General features: G+C 41.1%; 3 protein-coding genes across 4 annotated transcripts in view; 2 read left to right on the forward strand and 1 right to left on the reverse strand.

Moving 5' to 3' along the window:
• The first annotated feature begins 82 nt into the window (after nt 1–82).
• Nucleotides 83–4,154, forward strand: LOC139772674 (E3 ubiquitin-protein ligase TRIM23). Of its 2 annotated transcripts, none has more exons than XM_071706538.1 (6): nt 83–458; nt 772–1,359; nt 1,441–1,549; nt 1,753–2,126; nt 2,420–2,788; nt 2,963–4,154. In XM_071706538.1, exons 1-6 carry the CDS (start codon nt 381–383, stop codon nt 3,119–3,121), a joined length of 1,677 nt encoding a protein of 558 aa, XP_071562639.1. In that variant the 5' UTR covers nt 83–380; the 3' UTR covers nt 3,122–4,154. The 2 variants fall into 2 exon arrangements, with proteins under 2 accessions (XP_071562639.1, XP_071562640.1); XM_071706539.1 differs by having other exon boundaries at nt 799–1,359.
• Nucleotides 4,146–9,210, reverse strand: Calr (calreticulin). Its single transcript, XM_071706558.1, has 8 exons — nt 9,031–9,210; nt 7,110–7,214; nt 6,822–7,025; nt 6,278–6,429; nt 5,751–6,017; nt 5,425–5,661; nt 5,142–5,288; nt 4,146–4,941 (listed from the first exon to the last, which is right to left on the reverse strand). Exons 1-8 carry the CDS (start codon nt 9,113–9,115, stop codon nt 4,924–4,926), a joined length of 1,215 nt encoding a protein of 404 aa, XP_071562659.1. The 5' UTR covers nt 9,116–9,210; the 3' UTR covers nt 4,146–4,923.
• Nucleotides 9,211–10,626: 1,416 nt separating this feature from the next.
• The window catches only part of LOC139772671 (uncharacterized), a 34,223-nt gene continuing 18,770 nt past the window's right edge, over nt 10,627–26,079 (forward strand). Inside the window, exons 1-8 of the mRNA XM_071706532.1 lie at nt 10,627–10,757; nt 10,837–10,984; nt 11,431–12,467; nt 12,915–13,141; nt 13,625–14,130; nt 14,431–14,734; nt 15,302–15,465; nt 16,318–16,449. Coding sequence (XP_071562633.1) covers nt 10,892–10,984; nt 11,431–12,467; nt 12,915–13,141; nt 13,625–14,130; nt 14,431–14,734; nt 15,302–15,465; nt 16,318–16,359 — 2,373 coding nt within the window. The 5' untranslated portion in view covers nt 10,627–10,757; nt 10,837–10,891 and the 3' untranslated portion in view covers nt 16,360–16,449. The remainder of the gene's footprint in view (nt 10,758–10,836; nt 10,985–11,430; nt 12,468–12,914; nt 13,142–13,624; nt 14,131–14,430; nt 14,735–15,301; nt 15,466–16,317; nt 16,450–26,079) is intronic.

Genomic DNA, 26,079 nt, shown 5'->3' on the forward strand with positions numbered 1-26,079 from the left:
GAGAATGCTTTGCCCCCCTTCCGTGCGCCGTAAGACGGGCTAGCCAATCAGGAACGAAAGTCAGATTTATGAAACTCTACGACACGGAATACGGGACGGGAGTCACGGAAATCGTAGCAAATTGTGCAATGTGTATATTGCAGTCGTTTTTGTGAAAGGGACGAAGCGGATGGACTCGGTGGTGGAAAATATCCGCGAATAAATCAGAATGTAAAAACATATACGGCATCGCTGCGCCATTCCGCTCCGCGGTCTCCTCGCCCCGGCGTAACGATTTAAACCAGCTTTCAGGCGCCGAGCGGATTTTGCCATTTAAAGCTAACCTCTATCAGCAGTCCGATCGCAGTCGGAACTCCGGGACGAGAGACACGGGACGTCAGATGGCCGCGATGGACGAGGACGCGAATCGACTGAGTAAATACATGAAGCATTCGCTGAAAACGGCGCCGAAATCAAACGTAAGAAACGTCTGGATTTGAGAAACGAGAAGGCATCAAGGGCGACTTCGATCAGACTCCGATTAACTTGCCTGATACCTGCAATATTTTGTTAATATGGATGGAATTGTTAATTTTCTTATAAATTAATTGATTAGGAATGACGAATTGTATTGTTGGAAATTTTACTGTAAGCATTTTGTCAATTAAATTCATTGGAATTTGAGCGCTGTCACCCAAAGTCAAACTGTACTTACAATTAGAAACTTAGTAATTATATACATAAGCTTATTAAGCTAAAGATGATTTGATTTAAGTATATTATTCGATTAAGCGTACAAGATGCCCGGAATATTGGCAGGTGCTGGAATGTCGTGTTTGCGAGGAGGTTTTCACGGTGGACGGCGTGAAGGTGCCGCGTTTGTTGCACTGCGGGCACACGGTGTGCCACTCGTGCTTGTTGCGGTTGAGGACTTGCATGTCGGAGCAGCAGTTTCTGCTGTGTCCCTTTGATCGGCAGCCCACCGCCATTCACGAGAACAGCGTCTACAGCCTGAAGAAGAACTTTGCGCTTATCGAGCTGCTCGAGCGACTGGAGCAGTCCAGCAGTCAGAAAACGTTGGTGCTGGAGCGCGAGAGGCTTCAGTCGAATCTGTCCTGCGACGAGGACGAGGCACACACGGCAGTCCTCTACTGTACCGTCTGCGCCACGCATCTGTGCGAGGCTTGCGACACCACCACCCACTCGTCCAAGACGCTGGGCAAACACAGACGCGTGCCGCTGTCCGAGAAGCCGCGCGAGAAGCCTCGTTGTCCGATACACACGGCGCACGTGGCCGAGTTCACGTGTACGCAAGAAGGCTGCCACAACTCCTTGATGTGCTATTTATGCAAAGAGTACGGCAAACACAGTACCCACAAGGTAACGTCATCTATAATCTCCTTCTTTGTACGTTGGTACACACACATTCCTGCCATATCTTATCTATGTCTTAAATTATAGCCGGCTTTGGTCGAGGAAGAAGCAGAGAACATCAGAAAGTCCATTATTGCGGCATTGCAGAAGATGACTCAGTTTATGGAGAGCATGAGAGATACCGCACACAAGATAGGTATTTGTCTCTGTTTTTTTTTCCTCTAAAATTGTATCTAATATATCTGTTGAGATTAGATACAATTTAGATTTAGAAAAAAGAATATACGGCCAAGATAATTCAATAAAAATTGTTTAAAAATTCTCAGTATTTTTAAACGGTTTTCTAAACCGTATTTCCATCATTTCGTCTTTTTTCAATTTATATCCTTGTATTTTCAGAAATAGTAATCGAAGAATTGGAAGGTTGGGCGATCGAAGATGCGAGGAGGAGAGTACGATACCATTTTGAGGAATTACGCGCTGTTCTGGCCGAACAGGAGAAAACAGCGATGGCGTACATCGAGACGGAGACTCGCGGTAGGCTTTGCGCGCTGAGGCAGCAGCAGAAGGATCTCACGACCACGCGGTCGCAAGTTGCCGGTGTGTGCATCCAATGCGAAAGCATACTTGATTCCGAGGACTGGAACTTGTTGAGCAGCTCGGAAAAGGTCAAGGAAGTGCTGGCGACATTGGAGCAACAGCAGCAACATTATGCGCAATTAGGACCGGATTTTCTCAGTCCCGAGTCCTCCATTCCTATTATATTTAGCAGGGTTCGTAAATAATTTTTATTTTGAATTATATAACATTCTGATTACCGTAGTTTTTTAAATTGTAGGATAAACCCTTTTATTTTAAATAATTTGGTTCAGAACGATATTGTAAAATAATTCTAGTAAATTTATATATTGATCTTCGTTTCTTTTTGTTTCAAGTACTTTCAGTTTTTTCAACAGAAAAAATCAGTGGTATTAAATTATGTGATTTGCTCTATCTAATATTTTATCTTTTTTTTTATCTTAACACACTTCATAAATTCCTTTCTATCGCTTTATCTTTATGATAGGATAACAGGATACACATTGGGACGAAGATCGATATGCGCGTAGTGATCCTGGGATTAGACGGGGCAGGAAAAACGAGCATTTTATCTGCCATGCGAGGCGTCACGCTGCCAAGTCCACCGATTCCCACTATCGGTTTCAACGTTGAAAGCTTGGAGTACATGAATCTTGTATTTACTCTCTGGGACGTCAGCGGTCATCAAAAGTTTAGGCCACTGTGGAAGCATTACTACCATAACACGCAAGCAATTATTTTCGTGGTTGACGCTAGCGACAGGTCTCGCTTCGACGAGGCACGGAAAGAATTATCGAAGATACTTTATGAACGAGAATTGAAGGATGCTCTACTTTTAATCTATGCTAATAAACAGGTAAATATAACGTTTTCTCATTTACATCGTAAAATTTGTTCAATACTTACATGTAATATTTTTTTCACGTTGATATCGCATAATACGATTGTAATTTAATTATATAACCAAATTATATATTATTATTTGGATTGTATTGCATAAGAGTTCCAATAAAAAAAAATATTTTTACAGGACGTTCCTGGCTGTGCGAGCGTGGAGGAGCTGATCGATGTATTCGGCTTGCATAAACTTTGTTGTGCGAGAATATGGCACATTCAGGGCTCATCATTAGTTAGCAATGCCAGTGGTACATTGCAGGGTCTCGACTGGCTTTCGACACAATGCGTATAGAATTTTCTTTCTTTTATAAAATTAATTATGGAAAAAGCCGAGAAGACACGTTTCACGCTAATTAGTGGCGACTTGAACGCAAGGACGAAGCAGACTGAAGTTAGATAGGTAGATAAAAATCACGCAAAATAAGTTATTTGTATGTATAGTCAACGTCGAAAATGATTTGTTTTCTAACTGTTTCACAAAACAAATTCTATCGAATGTCGCATGTAGGAGAATTACATTAAAAAGTAATATCTCAACCATTTCGACGTCGACCATACTTTGATAAAATTATTATTTTTGTTATTTATAATATAAATTTTTTTTTATTCGCTCTGTGAGCGAATGTGTCACAAATTTATCTTATATCGTCGCAGATCTGTTAGCTCGTCAATTCACGAGATAAACTTGTTCTATTAAACCGAATAAGTACATTTATTACGCCAACAAATAATTAACAATTAAGACTTTTTAATAAATTGGCTATCATCGCCATGACAAATCGATCATTGGTTTTGGGCAGATTAATCATCAAGAATTTCGACCCTGGCTGAGGTAATATTTTTCGCAATAAATTAAATTATTTAAATACGATGCTTATATATAAATTTCAAAATTACATCAATTTAGAAGGACCAAAACCCATGGTCGAAATGTCTTGATGATTAATCTGACCAAAACCAATGGTCGATTTCTCATGACGATGAGCCAATCGAGTCGATTAAAAAGTCTTAATTGTTATTCTATTAAGTCACGCTATACCAAAAAAGAAAAAAGTAATTCGTAAGTCACGAGATAGTTGTTTCGAAGAAAAATGATGTCAGTTTATTTTCCGATATAAAAGTGGAGTTACACAAGATTAACCATACGCGAACATGATATAATAAAATAGCGTGTATATGCATGTACATATACAAATGGTAATAACTGGAAGCTATTTGCACAATCGATTCGTACACATTGCTACAAATGATGAAAATGGATCAGCAACAGGATTGGGTTTCGCTTGAGACCCCGCGAAAATAAACGCCTGAGCACATCTAGAAAAGTCTTATTTATTTTATTACATGGTTATTGGACTGCCTCTGATACATAATCATACCAATTGTTATCACTCGGTCACATTTGCACACATCTATCATTCTTACGTTTTTTCTTCTTATCATTGGAGCGAGTTTTCTCTTTCTTTGAATTACGCGCGCGTACATTGTACGGAAATTGAAATAATGTATATATTATATATAATAGCATCGTGTTATTTAAATTACATCTCAATTACTTTTTAATGTATATAAAAACACTTGACAAACAAAAACGGAACAACTTAGAGTCTTTTGTGGAGCTGCGCCGATGGTGGACACGGGCTTAGACGACTCTCTTCTCGTTTCTTTCTTCTCTACACTTCTCTTTTTTTTTCTTTCTAATTTCTAATATTTGTTCTTCCGTATTCCAGCACACACTTCGCAGAAATATCGATCACTTGATTTAAGCGTGTAATATTTCAGGATAATAGACTCACTCGAATAGAAAGTTTCTTGGGCTAAGAATGTTTTAGGCGCTGCGATCGAAGGCCAAAAACACTAGCAAAACGTTGAGAAAATCGGGCGAGACTTGCTTCAGAAGTTTAAAACAGAATTCAATGTGATACTCTCATGGACAATGCGACGGGCGACGTAATCGACGAGTATTATCCTGCACTCTTGCTATTGTGTGTCTTCAGATTAAAATTTTGTGCCTGTGGGAGGAATTAGTGCGTGTCGCGACCACGTAGCTCCTGGAATACAGTCTGTGTTTGTGTCCACACGCGACACACTTATTTACAATTCGTCACGCTCCTGCAAAATAAACAAGGAAACAAAGTCGTTAATATCGTTGATTCGTACCGAAATCGAAAGGAACTATTGGAATGTTTACATTCAGAAACGAGGAATTCCAATTTTTCTCGTCAGATATCAGAGAAGATATGAACATCATGCGCCAGTATAGTCATAAAATCTTATTAACGACGTGTAAGGTACATAGAGTTGACACTTACATCGGTTTCTGGGTGAATGCTGTTCTCCTCTTCGTCTACTTCTTCATCGTCCTCATCGTCCTTATTATCTGTATTTTCCTTGGCCTCCAAATCTCTTCGCTTCCTCTCCTCCTCATCCTGCGCTTCCTTCATCTTCTTTTCACCTTCCTACGATTCACGGAATAAGCAAAATATTTTCCAATTAGTTTGTCATTTAAAATTTAGATATCTATGACGAGTCAATCATGAGTTGATCATATCGGTAACAAATAAATGATAGGAAAAAAAACTGTAATATGCTTACGAAAGTGGGTTTCCAGACTTCCTCTCCGAATTTGCGTGCGGCCTCCGGATCGTCGGTGATCAAAACGTTATCGAAAATGGTACCGGACTTAACTTGCCACAGGTCAAAACCGATAGCGCAGATCTCGTCACGCTTGTACAACTCAGGATCGGGTGTGTATTCGGGGTTATCGATCTCGGGATGGATCCAGGGTCCCTTGTAGTTGGGATTCTCGATTTGTTTCGGTTTCCATTCACCCTGAAAAATTACATAATTTTAAAAGTAACGATAGATGAGGAAAGTACCTGATAAATCCTTCGAATGCACGTCAGTTTCAGTGTACGGACCTTGTAATCAGGATTATCGATCATGGGCGCTTCCCATTCTCCGTCCATCTCGTCGTCCCAATCCTCAGGTTTCACCGCTTCGGGGTCGGGAATATGCTCGGGCTTCTCCCAATCCTCAGGCTTCTTATCATTGGGATCATCGATACTGGGTTTGTCATCCCAATCGGCAGGCTTGCTCTGAGATGGATCCTTAACCTTTTTCGCAGGTAGGAAGCTCCAATCTGCCTCCAACTCGCCGGATTCGACTTCCTCGTTGTCAATAAGCACCTGAAAAATGATTTTGTTGAAGAATCGTCGAACAAGATAACTTTTCGTCTAGCAAAGTAGCGATATTATCGACGTGTTGATCTTTGCCGTATGCATATAGTGAGCGGTATCACTCCCTATACAGTTAACAAACAAGATAATCTTTGTTCTACGAGATCCTGTAGCACCTATCCTCCACGGCAATCAGTGAGAACATGTGACTCTAGGTTCGATAGCATTTACAATGACTGCAACTTTACACGAACATAGCGCATATTTACCTGGTAGGTGTTATCGGGTTTGACAATTAGAGTGTACAAATGCGTGTAAATGTCGTCTTTGCAACGAATATCTTTGTTGATTAAAAGGTTCTGCCCTTTGTAACTGAAGATAACGTGGACCTTCTTAGTTCCAGGTCCACAAATATCCGGTCCTAAAGAAACAAAATATATCACATAGTTTTGAAATCAATAACTAATAATAGAGATAAGTTAAATATACATATTTATGCACAATATATGCATAAATATAATTTTTATGCACGTATTTCCGGTATTTCGCATGTAATTATTTCTAAGTTAGGTGAAGTTGTCGTTACGCAAGGTAACTCGAGCTTTATCTAAGCTAATTAGTTTCCGTAATGAATGTATCTTTTCTGGTGCCTGCGATACGTACAATTACCATATCACAGGGCATAATGAAAGAGTATTTCTCTCCGAGTTCCTATAGCACTTGTCATACACTGGTTGTATGACCAGTGACTCTTAGGCTCGGGATCTGATTATTCGTTATCAACAGCATAGTTCTTCTGATAAGGAAACTTACCAAACATGATTTCGTACGGACTCTCGCCATGCATATCCTTCTGGTCGAGAGAACAGTCGAACACTTTAACATATCCGCCTCCGCAGTCGATGTTCTGTTCGTGTTTCACAGTAAACTGAACAACAAGGTTCTTGTCCTTATTGCCAAACGGAGTAAATTTCCTACTGAGAGCATAAAACCTCGCGTCTTGCGACGTCTGGATACCTGAGCAAAATTTGACAAGATAGGCTCGTTAGATAAGCGAACTTGACACCCTGTAAGGAATTATCTATGTTTCTTTTCAAGTACCTTTATCATTTTCCTGATCGTTCCAGAACTTTCCGTAGCTTAAAACGAACTTTCCGAACTCCTTGCCGGGATGCTCGGAATAGATCCAATTCTTTTCCCATGAATCTGAAATATTGACAATTCTTTCGTGAATCAATAAAACAATTTTTAACGTATATTTTACTATAACTAAATATGCATCCAATTTATTTAACAAGATATATATATTTAATCAAGATTTCAATATCTCTTTATTTTAATATATTTTATCATATATATTATTCTAATCAATTATCGAAAACCCGTTAAAAAGATTACCGACGAAACTGTAACGTATTTGCAATCTTGCCTTATCTTCCGCCGAGACAAATTGCATGTATTTCCCGAAATCTCAATTCATTTGAAACAATTAATATAAAGCAGCAACGTGCTCACAGGTATGTTTATCCCTATACCGCGTCCCCGAGGGAGAAGATGAACGAGGTGGGGGTTGAGAACCGGTTAAAAATTAAGAAGGCGATATAACTGTACCGGCTGTCGAGAAGCGAAAAGATAACATTTAATTTCAGCGACATACACAAGAGAGGTAAGAAAAAACGAAGCTAAATCATCGCGCTTCCATTGTCACCGGTAAAACATAAGAGATCTGTTTCCTCTTTGCCTGCGTTCGTCTATTCACATTGAGAGCTATTGGGAAAATAAAATTGTTATGATACACGTTACGTGTAATAGGAATAAACGAACGCAGGCTGTAATCCTTTTCCTCCGTCCATCCGAGGTCGGAGTATCCCTGTCCACTCGACGCGCAAAAAAAAAGCTATAAAAAAGGAAATCAAGGTCCGTCATCGTCGTTCTTTCATATCTTGCGCATTTAAAGAAGGGCAAAGTGCAAAAGGAATTCTCTCGCTTGCCTGCGGGATCCTGAATTTAACGGGAAAATCCGTTCGTATTTTCCGCACTCGGAGTGAAGACAGTCTCGGCGCGGAGGCTTCGCGCGAGCGAAATAGACAGAGAAGGAAAGAGGGAGAGAGAAAGAGAGAAAAACGAAATGGAGGCGCAGGGAAGAGGAGGCGTAGGGAATTACGTGGTGACGCGAACGGACCTGTAGAGCTCGCGATCTCGCCTCGGATCGGAGTTCGGAGTTCCTTGGGGTCCCCGAAAAGCGGAGTTGCTCCGATCCGCGGTCGCCGCGTTCGCCGCTCCGGCGGTCGAGCGCACAGATCGACGGATCGATCTTGTGCGGCGTCATGTAGGCGACGGCCGACGGCGGCGACGTGCCACGAGAGACGTGGGGAGACGACGCTTCCGACTGCGTGTCGCTCGCCTCGGCCTCTCTCGATCCTTTCCTCGCCCGTCCGCCCGCCCGCCGTCCGTCCGTCCTGTTTCTTTTTCTCTCTTTCTCTCTCTCTCTCTCTCTCTTTTTCCCCGGCGCACATATGGCCGATATGGCGGAAGCACGATGTGTCACGGACACGCTCCTTGACGATTCCCCGCGTGTTAACTGTCGCGAGAGCGATCTCGCGCGAGAGATACGTGGACGAGCGACGGTCGGCCGGCGGCGGGACGGAACGGAGCGTTAGGAACGCGGCAGGGCGTGCGGTTACCAAGGAGAGGCCGCCGCCGCCGCCGTGCCGCGTCCACGTCCTTTCCTGCGCGACACGTCGTCGCGTTCCCGTGATCTTCGTATCTCCGGCCGGCGTTTCCGCCCGTCGGTCGGAAGGAAGGAAGGTATGGGAGAACGCGCCTCGGCGAAGATCAACCGAGGGTGTGGTTCGTCGCGAGACCGCGGGGCCGGGGGCCCCCGATTCGCGACGGTCTTCGTGGCAAAAGGGAGAAGCCGCCGCCGTTGCTACCGCCGCCGCCGCCGCCGCCGCGCGTGAACGGTTCTTCGCGGCCGCGCCGGGCCCGGTCTTCTTCGAGAAAATGAATAGCGTCTACTCACCATCGCTGAACTTCTCGTCCAGATACACCTCCGCCGTAGCCGCGGAGAGGGCTAGGAGAACGACGAACGCGCAGGGGGACCGCATTATTCGGACGCCGATGAGGACGACGTGAGTCCGAGGAAACCGACGACTACGTAAATGTACCTGCCGCCACGACGAACTGGCCGATAATGCCCGCTCCGCGGACGTGGTTGGCGAGTTTAGCGGCCGTCGAGGTAGACAGATGGAGGGCGCCGATTGGCGGAGGCGCGCCGGCCAATCGGCGCCGACCACGCTTACCAGCGGTGCGCCGCGCCGCGCCGCGCCGCCGCGCGAAACTACGTCAGCGCTGATTTGTCGCGCGTATAGCCGCTTATCCGGCGTCGATACGGCAGCGGGCACCGGCAGAAGAAAACCGAAGAGAAACGGCCGAGCTTAGACCGATTGAGTTGCCGAAGGAATTTCCCGCCGTTGCCGAAGGTCACGAAGGTATTTCGCAATTTCTTGGAGAGGAAAATTCGCTGGCGGCCCTTTCAATTTTCTTCTCTTCAGTTCTCGATCGTTATTAGGTATTTTACGCGTATAATGAAACCCGGCGTCAAAAGCAAGATTGTTCTTTAAACTTTTTGGCTCTTTAGGTGTTGAAATACATTGTCCTAACCCCCGCGTTATAACGGTGGTCACCGGTGCTGCTAAGTGGCAACTAAGGGGAAAGAAGTTCTTGAACTTCCAAAGAAAGTGGGTCCAACCAGAGGAGGCACACCTCACAGAGAACATCTTTATTTATTGAATACCTAAGAGAAAATGGACCCCTCGCAACATCAGCATTTCTGGTATCAAACTGAACCTGGACAGGCCGGACCGATGAAGTGTCTCATCTGCGTACTTCCGGAGATGATTCAGGCTTTGAAGACTTTGCGGCAGATCATGCAGCAGATCATGTACGACGAGGTTCCGTGGTCGTCGCCGCAGGCGCTCATCTGCGTACTTCAGGAGATGTTTCAGGCTTTGATGACTTTGCAGCAGATCATGCAGGCGCCGCCGACGCAGGCGCCCGTGCCAGTGCTCTCATCGGACGAGGCGACAGACCATGAAGAGAGTCTCATCTGCGTACTTCAGAAGACGATTCAGGCTTTGAAGACTTTGCAGCATATCATGCGGCAGATCATGCAGCAGATCACGCAGGCGCCGGAGGCGGCGCTGCCGCTGGCGCGCCAGGCGCTCATCGGCCTATTTGAGGAGGTGATTGAGGCTTCGACGACTTTGGAGCAGATCATGCCAGTGCTCTCATCGGACGAGGAGACAGACCATGAAGAGAGGGATTCGGAATCGGAAGAGATATAAGAGATCGACACTCAAAAAGGCCCATCATGTATCTTTTGAAGCTTTAGCTATTTACCTCTTATGGGCCGGTTTCATTAACGTCGATTAACTGTAACCTTTTTGATATTTTTAACTAATAAAAGACTGACAGAACGTTTGAAATATGTATGTGTCACGCCATACTCGTATCAATAAATATTTAAGTTTCTCGTAAAAATGTAATTAATCGATCGTTATCGAGATTTCATTCGCACCTCGAAAGCGCGATAAATAATTCTGTACACACATTTCGCATTTAATGGGCCTAAATGGACTCTCGATGGCCGTCGATATATATATCAAGCGTTTCCTCGGCAACGAGAAAGCAAACTTGGCATGGCGAGAACGAATACAATAACTTACCGTGACTCACTTCAAAATCAAGGTACTCGCCTCTCGTTGCCTCGTGAATAATTGAAATTTACAAGTGATGTACATCGAGCTAACAGTAGAGAGTTTGTTAGCTAAATTTAGCGACTGAACATACAAGGGATCTAAAGGAAAAGAAAAAGATGAAAAATGCTCTCCTCGAAAGCGAACGCGGCACTGGCGCGCCTGAAAGAGATCGAGGAGAAATACAAGACGAAACGCAAGGAGCAGAAATGGAAAGAGGTGAATATTCCAAAGAAAAGAAAACAAAATAGCCTGTGTGAGTCCAGTCTGTAAAATAAATTTTCTAGTGTTAAAAAATTAATATTAAAATTATGATATTGTAAAGAATTGAATATTTTTAAATCGCTAATATAGTTTAGCTGCATTTTATATTTTTGTAATGTACAATATACATATATTTTCGTTTCTATGTCCCGTTATTTAAAATTATAATTTTCCCAGGTGCTAAAGAAAAATCAAATAATTTTAAATCGCTATTGTAGTTTAGTTGCATTTTACATTTTCCGTAATATACAATATATATTTTTATTTCTAACATTCTGTGTAACATGCTGTCATTTAAATCTAATATTTTAGAGAGATAATTAATTGGATTATGATTAAATTTCTTTTTGAAAGGAAAGTGGCAGTGATTGTGACATTAAAGTAATACTCTGTAATTCTAGGACTCGGACAGCTCGATAAGCAGCGTTTCCATAGTTCCTTCGGAGAATCCCTCGGCGGAATCACCGAGGAAAGCCATGAGGTCTAAGATCAACATAAAAATGCCGGATACTCGATTCGAAGGACACCCGAAGGAAACGAAACTTTCATCGAGGAGTGAGAGATCGACGCCGGACAAAGCAGACGCATTTAGACCTGCCGAAAACGTCGCCGAGATCGATCTTGATGTCGCAGTGCCATTAGACGATAAATCGCCGCGTTCCGCAGGAAAGCATGAAAGTCTTACCTCGGACATAATGACAATTCAGGAGAACAGTTTGATCGAAAGCGTACTCGATGACTCGGTGACTCCGTCAAAATCACTGTTGCGCTCGAAAACGTCGCGGCAAAACTCTTCCACGGCCAGCGACAGATCTTCCGGACGCGAGGTGAGAACGAGAACGGCCGCGAGGTCCGAGGGAAGAAGGGAATCCGTCAAATCATCTGAAATCTCGAGGGGGAAAGCGCCGTCTGACAATTCGTCGATCGCGAAGCGCTTGAGATTGTCTGGAAAATCGAACGAGAAAATTTCCAGGGTACGCCTCGACCTGAAAAAGCATTCGATCGAGGATAAAACGATCACGAAAACTCCGAAAGAGGTGGATCCTAAAGTTCAAGACGATACGAACGAATCGGGATCTTTGCACGACGATGGCGTTGTCGAGGAGTCGATCGGCACGATGGAGAACGGCAGTGAAATTATTTCGGAACTTTCCCGCGCCGAAGAAAACTCTAAAATTGGAGACTCCGTTCTCGAGGACTATAAACGTCTAACAGATGGAAACGTTTCTGTGACAGCTTCAAACAGTTTGAGAGGTCTGATGGCTGAAAGCGGATATGCAAATGATACTTTCGAGGACATTTCAAGCTCGACCATTCTATCGCAGCGCGAGAAAATGATTAATAGAAAGAAAGAAGTGGCCGATGCAGCGGGATCTAGCGAGAAGAAAATCGACATTGTAGAATACAGGTCTTATCAAGACACTAATAAGGAGCACAGGTAGTTTAATATATTATTATTTGCCAATTACTTTCTCAATAAATATTCAATAAATATCTTCCGTAAATATATTGTTATTTTGATTATATATACATTAATGAACTTTATTATTTCAAGAATAATAACAAAGACAATGAATAAGAACAATTAATGTCTGTTGCCAATTTTAACAACTTAATTTTATTGCTATAGAAATTAAAATATAATTAATTAAATATAATTAATTAAGTCTGCAAATATGATTGATTCTCGAAACATATTGTTATACATAAGATAAGTTTGTAGAGTGCTTTAATTTAACAGCGGAAAAAGTTTGAACAGCTCATGGCATATGCCGTGATAGTTATCAGTGATTTATTATCACAAGTATGACCGTCGATATTTTTGAAACGACCAAACCTTTATCAACGTGAAAATGATTTTGCGGAATGTTTTATTCGGCCGTAGGGACGGGCTAGTCATCACACTCAATCCGATGCCGAAACCAAGTTCAACCAAGGCCGATCCGGGATCGTCGAACTACGTCAACGGCTTCGAGAGCATCGTCGCAAATCCAGATAACGTTACCGCGCGCTCGATAAAATTGCCACAATCCGCTGGTTCGAGTTCGGAGAACCAGAGGAAACGTTATCAGCGTCGAGAGGCGTCGTTTCGAGACGAGAACTCTTCAAGTGGTAAAATAAATAAAACGTTATAAATAATCGATGGCAGCGTCAGAATTGGAGTTACTCCAACGTAGTGTCAAGATATTAGGAAATTTATTTCAAAATAGAATTTCGTGAAAAAATTAATTTAAATGGAACAAGTAAATATTCAATTGTAAAACTGATACAAAGATTTTCAATTCTGAGACAACATTAAGTGAAAATATTGGCAATTAGTAAAGTTTTATAATTTATGATTTACTTCATTACTACGCGTATGTAATAACTAATTTATCGGGTTAATAAAATATTTCTGCAATATTTGTGAACCGTAATTAAATTGCAGAACAATACGTCATGCAATCGCCGCGGTATAATTGTTCTTTTACAGTAGATAATCTTAAATATTCATTAAAATATTTTGTTGCCTTAAGATTCTTGTTAATCAAGAAATTCTATCGTCCTGACGATGATTTTAAGATGATAATGCAATTGGTCTGACGAATCTTTCAGTCGGAAGTTCCAATAAGAACACATCGGATTCCTCGGAGTCGTCGACCGGCGACGTGACGAAGACAGATGAGAGGAAAAACTCTCCGAGGATGACTACTGTCCGGCAAGAAAGCGGCCGGAAAGAGCGCGGGGAGGCATCGAACAGAGCGAGGGAACGCGCGATGATAGATGTCACCGGATTGCCGGTGGCGAGCGACGAGGACTCGATCAAGTCGGCAAAATCTAATTCGTCGTTAGAGGCGAACGAGAAGGGGAGAGAACATGTTTTCGAGGAGAGGTTGGATCAACGGATTTCACAGAACGTCGAATATGTGCTGAGAAAATCGCACAGAGACGCGTTGGCCAAGAGACATGATTTTATCGCGAGCGCGAAAGTCGCGATAAAAGCATCGGAAAGCCCGTCCGACTGCAGAACCGTGTCTGAAACCCAGAATGCGTTGAAAACGAGAAAAGTGACGGCGAAAGAAGAAAACGAAAATTGCCGCTCTTCGGAGAAAAATAAAGTGGCAAGTATTGGCGTTGCACAATTTGTATTGATTTATGTAATATCGCAGTAGCCTCTATTTTTTTCTATCAAATCTTTTTCTAAATAATTAATAGATTTTTTTTAATGAAAATTTTTTGAACTTATTATTCTAAGTTTTTATTTCGCGATTGAATGCTAGTTTGGGAATACATAAGTAACTCATTCGAAAGCCCAGGTGTTTAAATATATATTTTTGTCGAGAAATCATTATGCAATGATTACATGATGCGTATTTTGGCAAGAAAAGCCGCTACTTCGTCATCTCTAATAACGTTTTCAGTCTAATCACAATTGTCGCGAACACAACACCAAAGGGAAGAAGAAAAGAGCGAGAATAATGAATTCAAAGTCAGCCGGAGCTCGCGACAACACGGGAGGTCGTAAGGAAGACAAAGCTTCGAGGCTTGACGGAAAACAAACGCGCGGACTTCGGAAGCAGATTGTCGAACTGCGACTGCAGCAAGAACGGGAAGACCTCCAAAAATATCTACACGAACTGAAAGACTTAAGACTAGAGTCGGGCTCCACTCGCAGCTATTTCAGACCTCTGGAATTCCCGAAGATCGCGGAATTTACGCAGCCTGGTAATTTTATAAATTTGAACAAAGGCATCTTTCACACAAATCTATCTTTATAAATAATAATTTGTATAATTATTTATGGATAACTATAATGTCGATTATTACTATTTGGTTTCTAGTTTCGATAAAAAGATTCATTTAATTTTCTTTCTCCGCGACAAGTAGGTCGACAATTATTATATTGCCTATGTGTTTATCTTGAACTAAAAATTCCTCTGTTTAATTAAAGATTCCATTCGTACATTTTTCCATTCGTGCATTTTTCCATTTCGATTCATTTTATGTCATCTTAATGAACGCGCCCGAGGTGGTGAGTCGTGCCGCGGCGAATGCGCCGACAATTGCGACTCTAGCATTGAATAGAAGGAATCCGCATTGTATCGGAACAATGAGGACTGTAGACCGACAGCGGCGTAAAGTCGTATGACGAATGCATTAAATTCATTTCGCATTTAAATAGAGGCATTATGCACAAATGCATTCGAAATATATTCTCAAATATAGCCTGCGCGTATATACCCTCGGCTTATTCGCATGTCTCGAAAGTACGGAATATTCTTTTTCTTTCAGACGTAAACGACTTGGAATTGAAGCCGGACGATCAGTTTCGGGAGAGAGTTTTGGCGATCAGACGTTGGTTGAAGGATCAATATGTTCTGTATCGTGACTACTGTACTATGGCGCAAGCGATCAATGCCCACTATGTTCCCACAACGTTGGACGACGCCAAAAAGGTCGGTGCCTTTCTTTTCGATAGTTCCGATGTTATTTATCATTTGTCACATTGAAACATTACTAAGCAACTTCGCCGGTTGCGTAACACAACAAGGTGAGCCGTACAATGGCGATGCTCAAGAATAGAGAATAATTATTTCATACTAAGAGAATTTATACAATAAGAAATCTCGTATCGCTATTATATTGAAAGCCTATTGCATTCTTTTATAAATTGGAGTTGAAATTGTGCTGTTTTCTTTATAAGTATTGCGACGATTCTTCTTTTATATACCGAATTGTATAACAAAAAACCCGCATTATCGAGTTTTATTAAAAGCACCATTATGTTACACGGAATATCTTGTAGGGTTTCATTAAAAATCTCTCTCTTGAATGGGATGAACTTGGAACGCTTATTACGTCGCCTTACGTTGTCTACGTCATAAATCGATGTTAACGTGTAAAATAGCCGTGTAATCAATGTATAAAAGTATTGCATATTCCTTGACGTAATAACGTTTAAAATAGCGAGTGCACGATGACGTTTACAAAAGAGCTGCGTCACGATATTCACTCAGGACTTTTTGCGTATCGATTTTGCGTAATACGGTCGCAGGAGGAAGGGTCGGAGAAATTCTTTTATGAACCTAGGAAGCATCTAGGCCTGTTGTATGTTAACCCGCAGATAGGTAGGCGAGAGAGCACATTACGACGAGGACAATGGGACGCAATAAGGAACCGAATAAGGAAACGAATGCTTAAGAGCGCGATTGGATAACCGCGAACTCGCAAACTACCGAGGAAGTTTTTTACCCGCCACTCTCGAAAGTCTTTTAAATGAGGTAAATCTTTTTTTTTTTTGCTTGCAGACGATACGTGAGCTGCGGAAAACAACGATTAAAAACAGGTGACGTCGATACCTGAAATGCGTAGGTGCACTGCACGCGACTGGTTGAAGCTGTCTATGATCTATCGTTAGATTAGATGGATGCCTCGAGATAGTGAGTAATTAAAATCTACTTATTTTTCATTAAGTTATTACAATTTTGGATAAAAGCATCAAGTTTTTAACAAATGAAAGATCGAAGAGTCACGCATGATTCTTCGTTATTTTATTTCGCTTTAAATTTAATTGAAACTTACTTCTTTTTCATTAAATTATTAAAATCTTGGATAAAAGCATTAAGTTTTGTTAATAAAAGAAAGATTGAAAGGTTATAGTGATTCTTCGTTATCTTATTTCGTTTTAAATTGAATTAAAAGTTACTTATTTTCCATTAAATTATTAAAATCTTGGATAAAAGTACCAAACTTTATCAACGCGAAAGAAAGATTAAAGGATCGTGCGGGATCTGCGGGATTCTTCGTTATTTTATTTTGTTTTAAATTAATCTTAGATTTTTATACTTCAAAATCCCGAGTATTTAAATCGGACTAGATACTGTTATTTTTAATATTACAAATAGAAGGGATATTAAACTCGCGCGTGATTATTTCATTTGTAATATGGAAAATCATGTAACGCGAATTATATAATTAAGTTTTTCTTAGCGAGGGGCGTTAGCTTTTCCTTTTGTTGTATCAATCGCGAAATAAATGTGCATATTTAAGGAACACATGTTATAGCCTCAATAACGTAATTTTACTTGAGGCTAGAAAATATTTTCCTTTTTTTTTAATTAGTTCTTTTGCGCGATAGGATCCATATCAGATAGCAAATTTTCTTAATGAAATCTTAATCAAAACCGAGGTTTCTCCTTTATGCAATTACTAAACCAGCTGTGCAATATACTGACGCTTCCGGTGTGTTGTGCGAGTGTCGTTGTGAAACTTTGTGAAAATTATTCGCACATCGCGCCGCTCCTACGCGAATTGCAGAACGAAATGAAATTCGTCGGCGCGAAGAGATAGATAAGACAAGGGAATATTAAAAGGTAACGCGGACAGTTCGCTTAAAAGTACGATCATGGCTCCAATTTGAAAAATTCACTTGTCTGTTTACTTTTTTTTTATATTGCAAAAACTCGAGACAGTTATACGTTTGAATGAAACGCGCAACATTTGTACGCAGGGTGGAGTTTCTAAAAATTTCAGGTCGATTTTAGAAGCTCCAATTTGAAAATTCATTTACTTATATTTGCTCCTTCATCGCGAGTACTTGAAAGCTACTACGTAAACCTTGAGGAGCAGTTTACATTCAAATAAAACGCGCAACGCAAGCGGGTAGAGAAGAACTCTTGTTTCCGTTTATTGTTATTCGGCGAACTTCACGGTGCCGTGTGTCGCCGCCGTCGCCGTCGCCGGTCGCCGGTCGCCGGTGCGAAGGTGCGCGCGGCAGCCCTGCGCGACGGGGCGGCTTGGCGGGACGCGATTGGCGGTGGGCGGCGGGCGGCGCGGCGGGGGGGGGGGGGGGAGCGGGGTGGGGTGAGGTGGGGCGGCGCGCTTTCATTGACGCGGCGCGGCGACGCGGCCGTTTCACCCGTGCACTCCACTAGTCCACTCCGTGCCGTGCAGTCTCGTAGCAGCCTCGCGACCGTCGATACGCGTTCGGCGCCGAGTATTCCGTACCCCGAGCGAGAGCTCCGATCCTCCGAGGAGTACTCAACGAACGCTCACCCCCGCGATTCGCGTGCGGCCAGGCGCGGTCTTTCACGTTCGCGTGGTGCGGTAATTTCACCCGCGTCTGCGGCGGCGGCGGAGAGCAGCAGGAGCGAGCGGACGTCCAGGGAGCGCCGGCTCTTCCGGTAAGTCGGTCGATTTGCAATAATTTGATGGGCGGGCGAAGTCGGCAGAGCGGAAGGGTGAATCGAGGGAGTATAACGCGAAATGTTCGATGAGAGGCCTGTTCTTTTTGGGTGAACTTCTTGTACGCGGTTCACCTTTTATCTTTTTCTCTCTCCAACGTGAAAGAACAGGCCTATGATCGAACGCGAGGATGAGCGAGACGATTCCTCGTTCGAATTTTATTGTGAGCGTCATTCTTCTCCGCGAAATTTCGAAATCTTGGCATTAGGTACTTATACGCTTGAGATAAGAATCTCGCGGCAGATTCAAATTTCGCTTGAAGTTCGCCGAGGAACAAAGCATCGGCCTGAAGTTCCGTCAAAGCGAAATCCCATCACCTGAAGTTGGCCGACGAATAAGATGAAATGTTAACAAATGAAGGATCTAGCGATATCCTCTTGCTACTGACGCACGATTTATCGAAATTCTTATTTTTCGAGTCGTTTGCAATAATAAAAAGGGCTATTTGTATTCGATAGTTCTGTTAAAAAATTATTACACCTTTGATATAGCGCTGTTACTAAAAATTCCGTGATCTGGGAGTTTCTGATTTATAATTTAATTCACTCACTCCCCGTCGCACCTCATTTACCCGCCGTAACGTGTACAAAGTGCGCTAAACAAGTCGAGTCCGATTACAGCTTTCTTTGCATAAATCTCGTAAGGCTTTTACCGAGATTACAATGTCGATCGAGGTACAACGGGATGAAAAGCGACGCGCATATATACGACGATTTCATGGAAATTCGCGCGACTGTTTGAATATTAAAGAGCGAACTCCAATTAGCGCGATGTTACTCGCCGACCGATAAAATTTTTCATCGACCGAAGTCGAGGGGTGTAATTGAGATCGAGAGGGGGGGGGGAGAGGGAGGTTCGTTATTATCGACGAGAGTTGCAAATGTGCGAGGTGAATAACGCGAGAGATGCGCAGAAACGATGCCGCGTTTGAGGACTCGATCGAGGAAAGCGACTCCGACTTGCGTTGAACTTTGCTTTCATAAGCGACACGGTTCAATATTTTTTCGTGCCTTTGAAGACACGAGGAAGAAAGTGGCCAGGATTCTATGACGTTTAAGAATCAAACGAAGTTTCATAAATGATACAACTTACTATTTAACAATATAAATGTTAACTTTTATAATACGAATGTTAAAATATTATAATATAAAAATTACAATATTATTGCGATAATAGATTCGAGAAAAAAGCCACACTGTCGAATCCACGTAACTTTAATTATTTATATAAAAATTTACATGAGAATTTTTTAAATTAGGTAACCGTGTTTTTATCACAAAAGTTTGCTCGATCGCGAGATCGATGTTTTACCCTCATACCAGCATCGATGTATTAGTCACGGATTTAAATAATACCATAAATCTCACATTTGTGTAGCCGTTGAATGCGAACATGTCGAAATTTCAACATCAATCTCCGATTTACCTGCAATTCCCTTCCCAAAAGTCTTTATACGTGGGCGTAATTTTGAGCGAAAGCGTGGCTCGCGGTGGGCGTAGGTTCGCAAAATCCGAGCACTCTCGCTTAGAACCGCACGACAGTCGCATTGTCAGCGATTGTCTGTCGAGACCTCGACACACGGGGATATCTATCCTTGGACGAGCGGGATCGAGGCTGATGGCGGTCGCGGGGTATACGCGGCGTTATCGATGCACGCGATTTGTCAGCTAATCCGAGGCCGACGTGACGTCGATCGTAAGGAGGTTTAAAATTGCGCCGTATAGAGCCGTTTTCTAATATCCGTTTCTATAGAGGCGACCCTAATGCGAAGCCTTTCTCCGCGAATCCTGAGGAACCGCGAGTCTCGAGTCGAGATCGAAACGCGACGTATGAAACTGAATTTTGTACGCATTCCCTTACAGAAATTTAATACTGTAGGTGATTATTTTGGCAAATGTTTAATTACTTATTTTGAGCACTGTTTTTAATGCTTTTAATACTCAAAATAAATAATTAATCACTAGCAAAATAATCACTTCCAGTATTAAATTCCTGTAAGGGTTCTGTGCATACGAACAATTATAAAATTAAATAAAGTAATATGAGGACCCTCGAAATTAAAATAGGAGAAGCCAAGGCTAATATTAGGCTAGAATTATAAAATTCTACTTATACTTTGTCCGAATAATCAAATCGACAAACTACCCTATATAAAATTTGACCGAGTATTTCAGATATTAAAAACACTGAAATCTTGTATACTCTTGATTAATTTATTCATGTAGTTCATTTATATCTTAATGATACGGTTACTTTCTATTTCACTCTTTTAAAATGTTGAAAATTCGCAGTTTTGATCAATTTTTTTCTTTTATAAATAGCTACTTTTAAAAGATCTTTAATGATTAGAAGAATGCGACGCGGAACTGTTGGTTGTCGCCGTTAGGTTCACTCGCGTGTGACCCCTGACCTAAAAAAGTACATGCTTGACCGATCTCTACGGACCCTCATTGTTGCGCGTTGGTTTGCTTCGAGGGGGCCGAAAATGGTTGACCGAAAATGGTGGCCTTTCACCGAAAGATCAACGTTAATCAACGCTAATTACGCTTAACTCAATTTGTGTTTAACACAATTAGACGGCAATAAATATAACGCTAACTTTAATTGGGCACAATGAATTAACGTTAATTTAACGTGATCATTAATTAAAGGCCAATATTTTAGAATTAATCGCACATTATCATCAGTTAAAGATATCCAATAATTAGGAATTTAGCGTTTTAGCTAACCAATAATTTTAGCAGCAAATTATTAATAATCAAAATATTTTCTGTTATAACCATGAATGAGAAACTATATAATATAGATAACGTTACTCGCGCCTCCTCCCACCTCATTCGCCCGCCATAACATGTATAAAGTGCACTTAATTAATTAATAATTGATTTATGTGGTTATTAATCGTGACTGCAATTAATTGCAACGAAATCCATCTCCTGGCATTTAATGCGCCTGCATAGAAAAGCTGTTTTCAAACGCGGGATTATATTTTTATTACATTTTCTTGAGAAGTTTTTGAAACACGTGGCACTTAAAAAAAAATACACTGCGACGCACCTCACGCACCGGTCATTTTTATCGAGCGTCGACTGTCATAGCTAGCCAGATTCATTGACCCGGCTGTAATAATGAATGCCCTTTCGCGAAAGGTCTGAGATAAAATTCAACCGCGTATTATTAGTCGCGTTATTCCCCGCGATATATTGTTAATTACCGCGACGCTTCGCCTGTGCCCATCGCGACGATCGATCGTTCTGTAACTCCTTGACCTTCTGCAAACCCCGGAGGGACTTTACACATGGTCGTCGTGTAAAAGAGAAAAAGCGACATTTTTATTTGCGTCGCATCCTCGACCCTTCGCCGCAACGCTCAATCGATCGACGCGTGCGATGTATTTATAAACGCGTTCCTGAATGAAATTGAGGAAATATCGCCGCTCGATGATTATGATGTAGGTGCATGTGCCCACGCTGTTTAGAACTATTTTTTCTAAAATATTGAAAAAATATGCAATTATGTCACTTCATATTTTTATGAATAAAACTCTTCTAAAAAGAGAGATTTCTTTAAAAAATAGCATTACATAATTCAGTCGTCGAATAAAGTTTCAAAAATTTGTCTCGTAAAATCTTTAAAAATGTGTACACATTTATCTTATTAAAAAAAAAAACATTTATTGCAAGACATCAAGGTATTGCATAACAATTCCCATATATAATGCATCATTTATCAAATTAGAAACAATATCTGTTTTTAATTTCAAGTATTTCTACAATAAAAATTTATTTATCGCTCTGTGTAACTTTTTTTTTAAATAAGTGGTTCTGAAAGATTTAAGAGACATCGTTTAAATCGATATTCATCCATAAATGATGCGCATTCGCGAGTTTGCATAATTTTCTTGAAACAGCATCTCGTCCACGTGACTTCTTCTATCTTCTTCGCAATCAGTGATATGTTGCGCATCTCGTTTCGTCATTGAGGAAAAATCCTGCTCGCGGAGCAAAATCCTATCGTCTTGTCCTCGCGTTTCCGTCACGTCGCGAAGCGGAGCCTTGAATAGAAGCGCCTGTCCGATGCTCTCCTCGAGGATCCCATTGTCTTCCTACGCTCCTACGCTCGTCCTTCTGTCCTCCTTCCCGTTCTCCTTTTTTTCACGCACGGAATCGGTACCGCGGAAACAAAGAACGCCGTATTCTCGACCGTGAAGGAGAAAACAGCATCACCGATAAAAAGAGAAGCTAGTCTGAATTTCTTTGAAGGCAGGGCCTTAAATATGGACTTTAATTATATGTGGAATGTTTGACAATTTAGATAAAAGTTAGTTGATAAAAAAGAAATTTAAGAGAAAAACTAGGGAGAAAATTTTAACAAACTTAACTTACAAAAAATTCTGCAATAATTATTTCTATCGATATTTTTATATTTGATAACGTTCAATTATAGTTGAACATCTTATACGTATAATTTTTAGCTTGAAATATTGTTGTATATATTGCACATATATTTTTATCTAAAGGATATTTATTTAACAATTTTCATTTGAATAAGTTCTATTTAATAAATTTTATTTTTTTATTTTATTTTTTTCCCCTCCATTCTGTTTCTCTATGAAGTGTTTCTATTAAAGTAACCACTCGTCACTTTATGGCCTTGATGCAAACGAGTTTTTCCTGGATATTTTGCAATTGCGAGACAATATCGTTTGCTGCGCGATCGCAAGTGTGGCTTTCCTTCCGGCCAGCGAAGCCAGCCGGATATTGGCACGGCCGAAATGGTGAGTCATGCTCGTATTTTGTATGGGGTGCGTCCATGGGGGGTGCGTATAATATCGTTGACGAAATTAATCAGCCCCCGGAGATTGCAGCTATCCGGTGCAAACGATACATCTTTCGTCATTCGACGCTCGATCAATACATTGATGATGAGTCAAGAGAGCTATTTTCACGATTTTATCTCTAATTAGGAAACATGTTTACATAGTTGTCATTTTTTTTATTTAAAAAATTATAAGAATTATTTGAAGTTACTATACTTGGTATTTGCGAAAGTAGCAATTAAGCGTTTCCAGGCTTTTGCCTTTCGTAATCTAACTTTTAATTCGCGATACCTGTTCGAACGCGTCAAGAGTTAATGGAAATTGAAATATTGAACTGCTATCGCGACGATCAAAATTACGAAGACCCTGTTACCGCTAATGCAGCTTGTCAGACGGAATGCTTGACGACTGGAACGTTTTAAGTCTTGGACCGAAACGCGAGCGAACGGGACAGCTGAAACGTTCGCTGGAAGTGGACGGCGAAATCGTTTTGTTTTTCCGGCAGACTCGGCACGGCCCTTTCTACTTCGGTGAAGAGTCCGCCTAAAAATACGACGCGGCTCGCCGAGAGAAACGGAATTCCCTTCGTTCTCCGTTCCCTCCGGTTCGCCACTGAGACCGAACAATCATCGATTATTTGAATCATTAAGAGTTTCCCATATTTTTTTTTATACGTAACGTTGAATATAATAGCATTGAATATAATAGTTTTACAATGCAGGAAAAAAACTCGATAGAATAATATATTACTTATATATTTTTCTTGTTAGTATTACCAGATATATAAGAATATAGTTATCCTATTATTATATATTATATTATAGTTATTCTTTAAATTGCTAAATTTTCAAGAGAAGCTCGTCATCTTCTTCAGTGGCACTACAGCTTAAGATCGAGCCATGGGCCTCCTGAAGTTTTGCCTTCATCATCAAATCCGAGACCTCTCATAATTTTTTTAATGGGGCAGGTTGTTAGTTTAGCATCCAACCCCCAAACTGGAGGACCAATCCTCAAATATAGAGGAGTGCTCGTGGCAAGAGATACTCTCGGTGGGTTGCCGTTACCTTTCGAGGGGTATGGCGATCGAATAAAAACCGATTTTTGGTCGGAAGATTTGAACTGAAATCTTTTCGATTCATTAAAGCAGCGCACATCTTTCTGCGCCATGATCGCCACCGAGATAAAAGTCTCTTAAAAATAAATTTCTGAAATAAATCTCCTGTTCTGGGAATTGGGCGTTCTGGGGATTTGCGAAAGTGACATTTATGGAGGCCTCGACTAGTCGTTGGAGCGAGCCATAAGGGAAAGGAGCGTCGAGAAAGAGAAAGAAGTGGAATGAGGGAGAAGGCGCGAACGGACGGCAAAGGACGAACAAAAGGAAAGAGTTAGAGTAAACGACGGTCATAGCCGAGAGTGACTAAACAGAGATCACGTCGAGACGAAGTTGCGGCTGTGGCTGCAGCTCGTGGGAGCGTCGCTCGTTCTTTATAACCGCCTGTTCCTTTTCGCTGTGCATCGCGAGCTGCAACGTGAAGTGCACACGAAGCGCATCGGAAGTCGCGCACTTTCTCTCGATTATAGATTCCCCGGTGAATTTCGAGCCGATCCTTCATCGCTGAAAATTTTATGGGAGCCCTAATTGCGGATGCGATTAATTAACTGGAAATTCAAAGATAACAGGAAATAATTAATCAGGGAGATAATTAACTGGTACTTTGACCAGTCGAATCCTGATAATTAAAGACGAATAACTTATTTTCAAGAGACAAAGATGTTATCAGGTTTATCTTAAAAATTTTAATACTTTTCCTATATATTACGTTTTGAATCTTCTATGAATATTATTTTAATAATTTTATTCAAAATCGAAAGTAATTTTTTTTAATTCTATAAATTTTATATTTCTGTAATTCAAATTTTACAGAATTTATTTCCATAAAATTAAAGTAAAGTACTTAATGCTAAGATGTAGAAAAAAGTAGAAATCAATGACGATTTAAAATCTCATATTTTTAGCAAGAAGAATTGCCGTCTCATCCTCGCCACAAGCTTTTTATTTATTTTTCTTAATGGAATCGGTAGTGTTTTCGTGGTAAACGAAAGTAAATGCAGTGCCACGTGAAAATCAGATATTATGAACATTCCGGCACGTGATCGCAACTTCATGTCAAAAGGACATAAATTGTTACGCGTAATGAGTGCATTTACTATTTTTACTTCTCGTGCGAGAGATGAGAGGAAATGAACGTGCCGAGTGCGAAAGGCAGAACGAAGTTTCCGGAAGAAATGCGAATTTCTTCGTTCGATAATTTCATTCTGATGTAAATCGTATACGTAGCTTTTCCCTAATTACGCACTATTGCGCGATTTTTATTCGCACAGCTCGGTCTTTATCTCGATCGAATTTCGCACACTTTATCACTTCGCGTTTCAGCTTGTCGCGTGTATGATTCCAAATAACTCGACAATTAGCCTAATTAAAGGAAAATTTTTTGTTAAATTATTTAACAATAATCTCTCTCTATATCTTTGTTCGCATATTTTACTTCATAAAATAGTGACGCGGTGACTATTACTGTTGATTCAACTAATTAAATATTTTATTTAGGATAATGACTTTGAATAATGAAGGAAAATCCGCGGCTTCCTTCCTATATTCTTACATATCTATTAATATTATCTCACTAAGCCTTCTATACCTTTTTTATGTATGATTCACATACGTTATAGCCATTATATTCTATACTGCCGTACTTTAAACTATCATTCGTGGTTCTTAGACTTATTTCTTCAGAGTAAATTAATTTATCTGTCTAGATATTTATAGAAAATTTCCATATATAAATATATCGTGTTAGTTTATTCTGCAGCTGCGAGAAATACCATCTTTTCCGGTAATTTGTACACACGATAACTCGAGTTTCTATCCCGTTGAGGTTTCGGTCTCGCAGTTGCATTTACCATCAGTTTTATGCGAGATTCGATCGTGTAGGCAGTAGTTAGGGGG

This window comes from Temnothorax nylanderi, unplaced genomic scaffold (genome assembly GCF_030848795.1).
Source record: "Temnothorax nylanderi isolate EJ_2023f unplaced genomic scaffold, tnyl_v1.0 TNYL_tig0052_pilon, whole genome shotgun sequence".
Classification (NCBI taxonomy): Eukaryota; Metazoa; Arthropoda; class Insecta; order Hymenoptera; family Formicidae; genus Temnothorax; species Temnothorax nylanderi.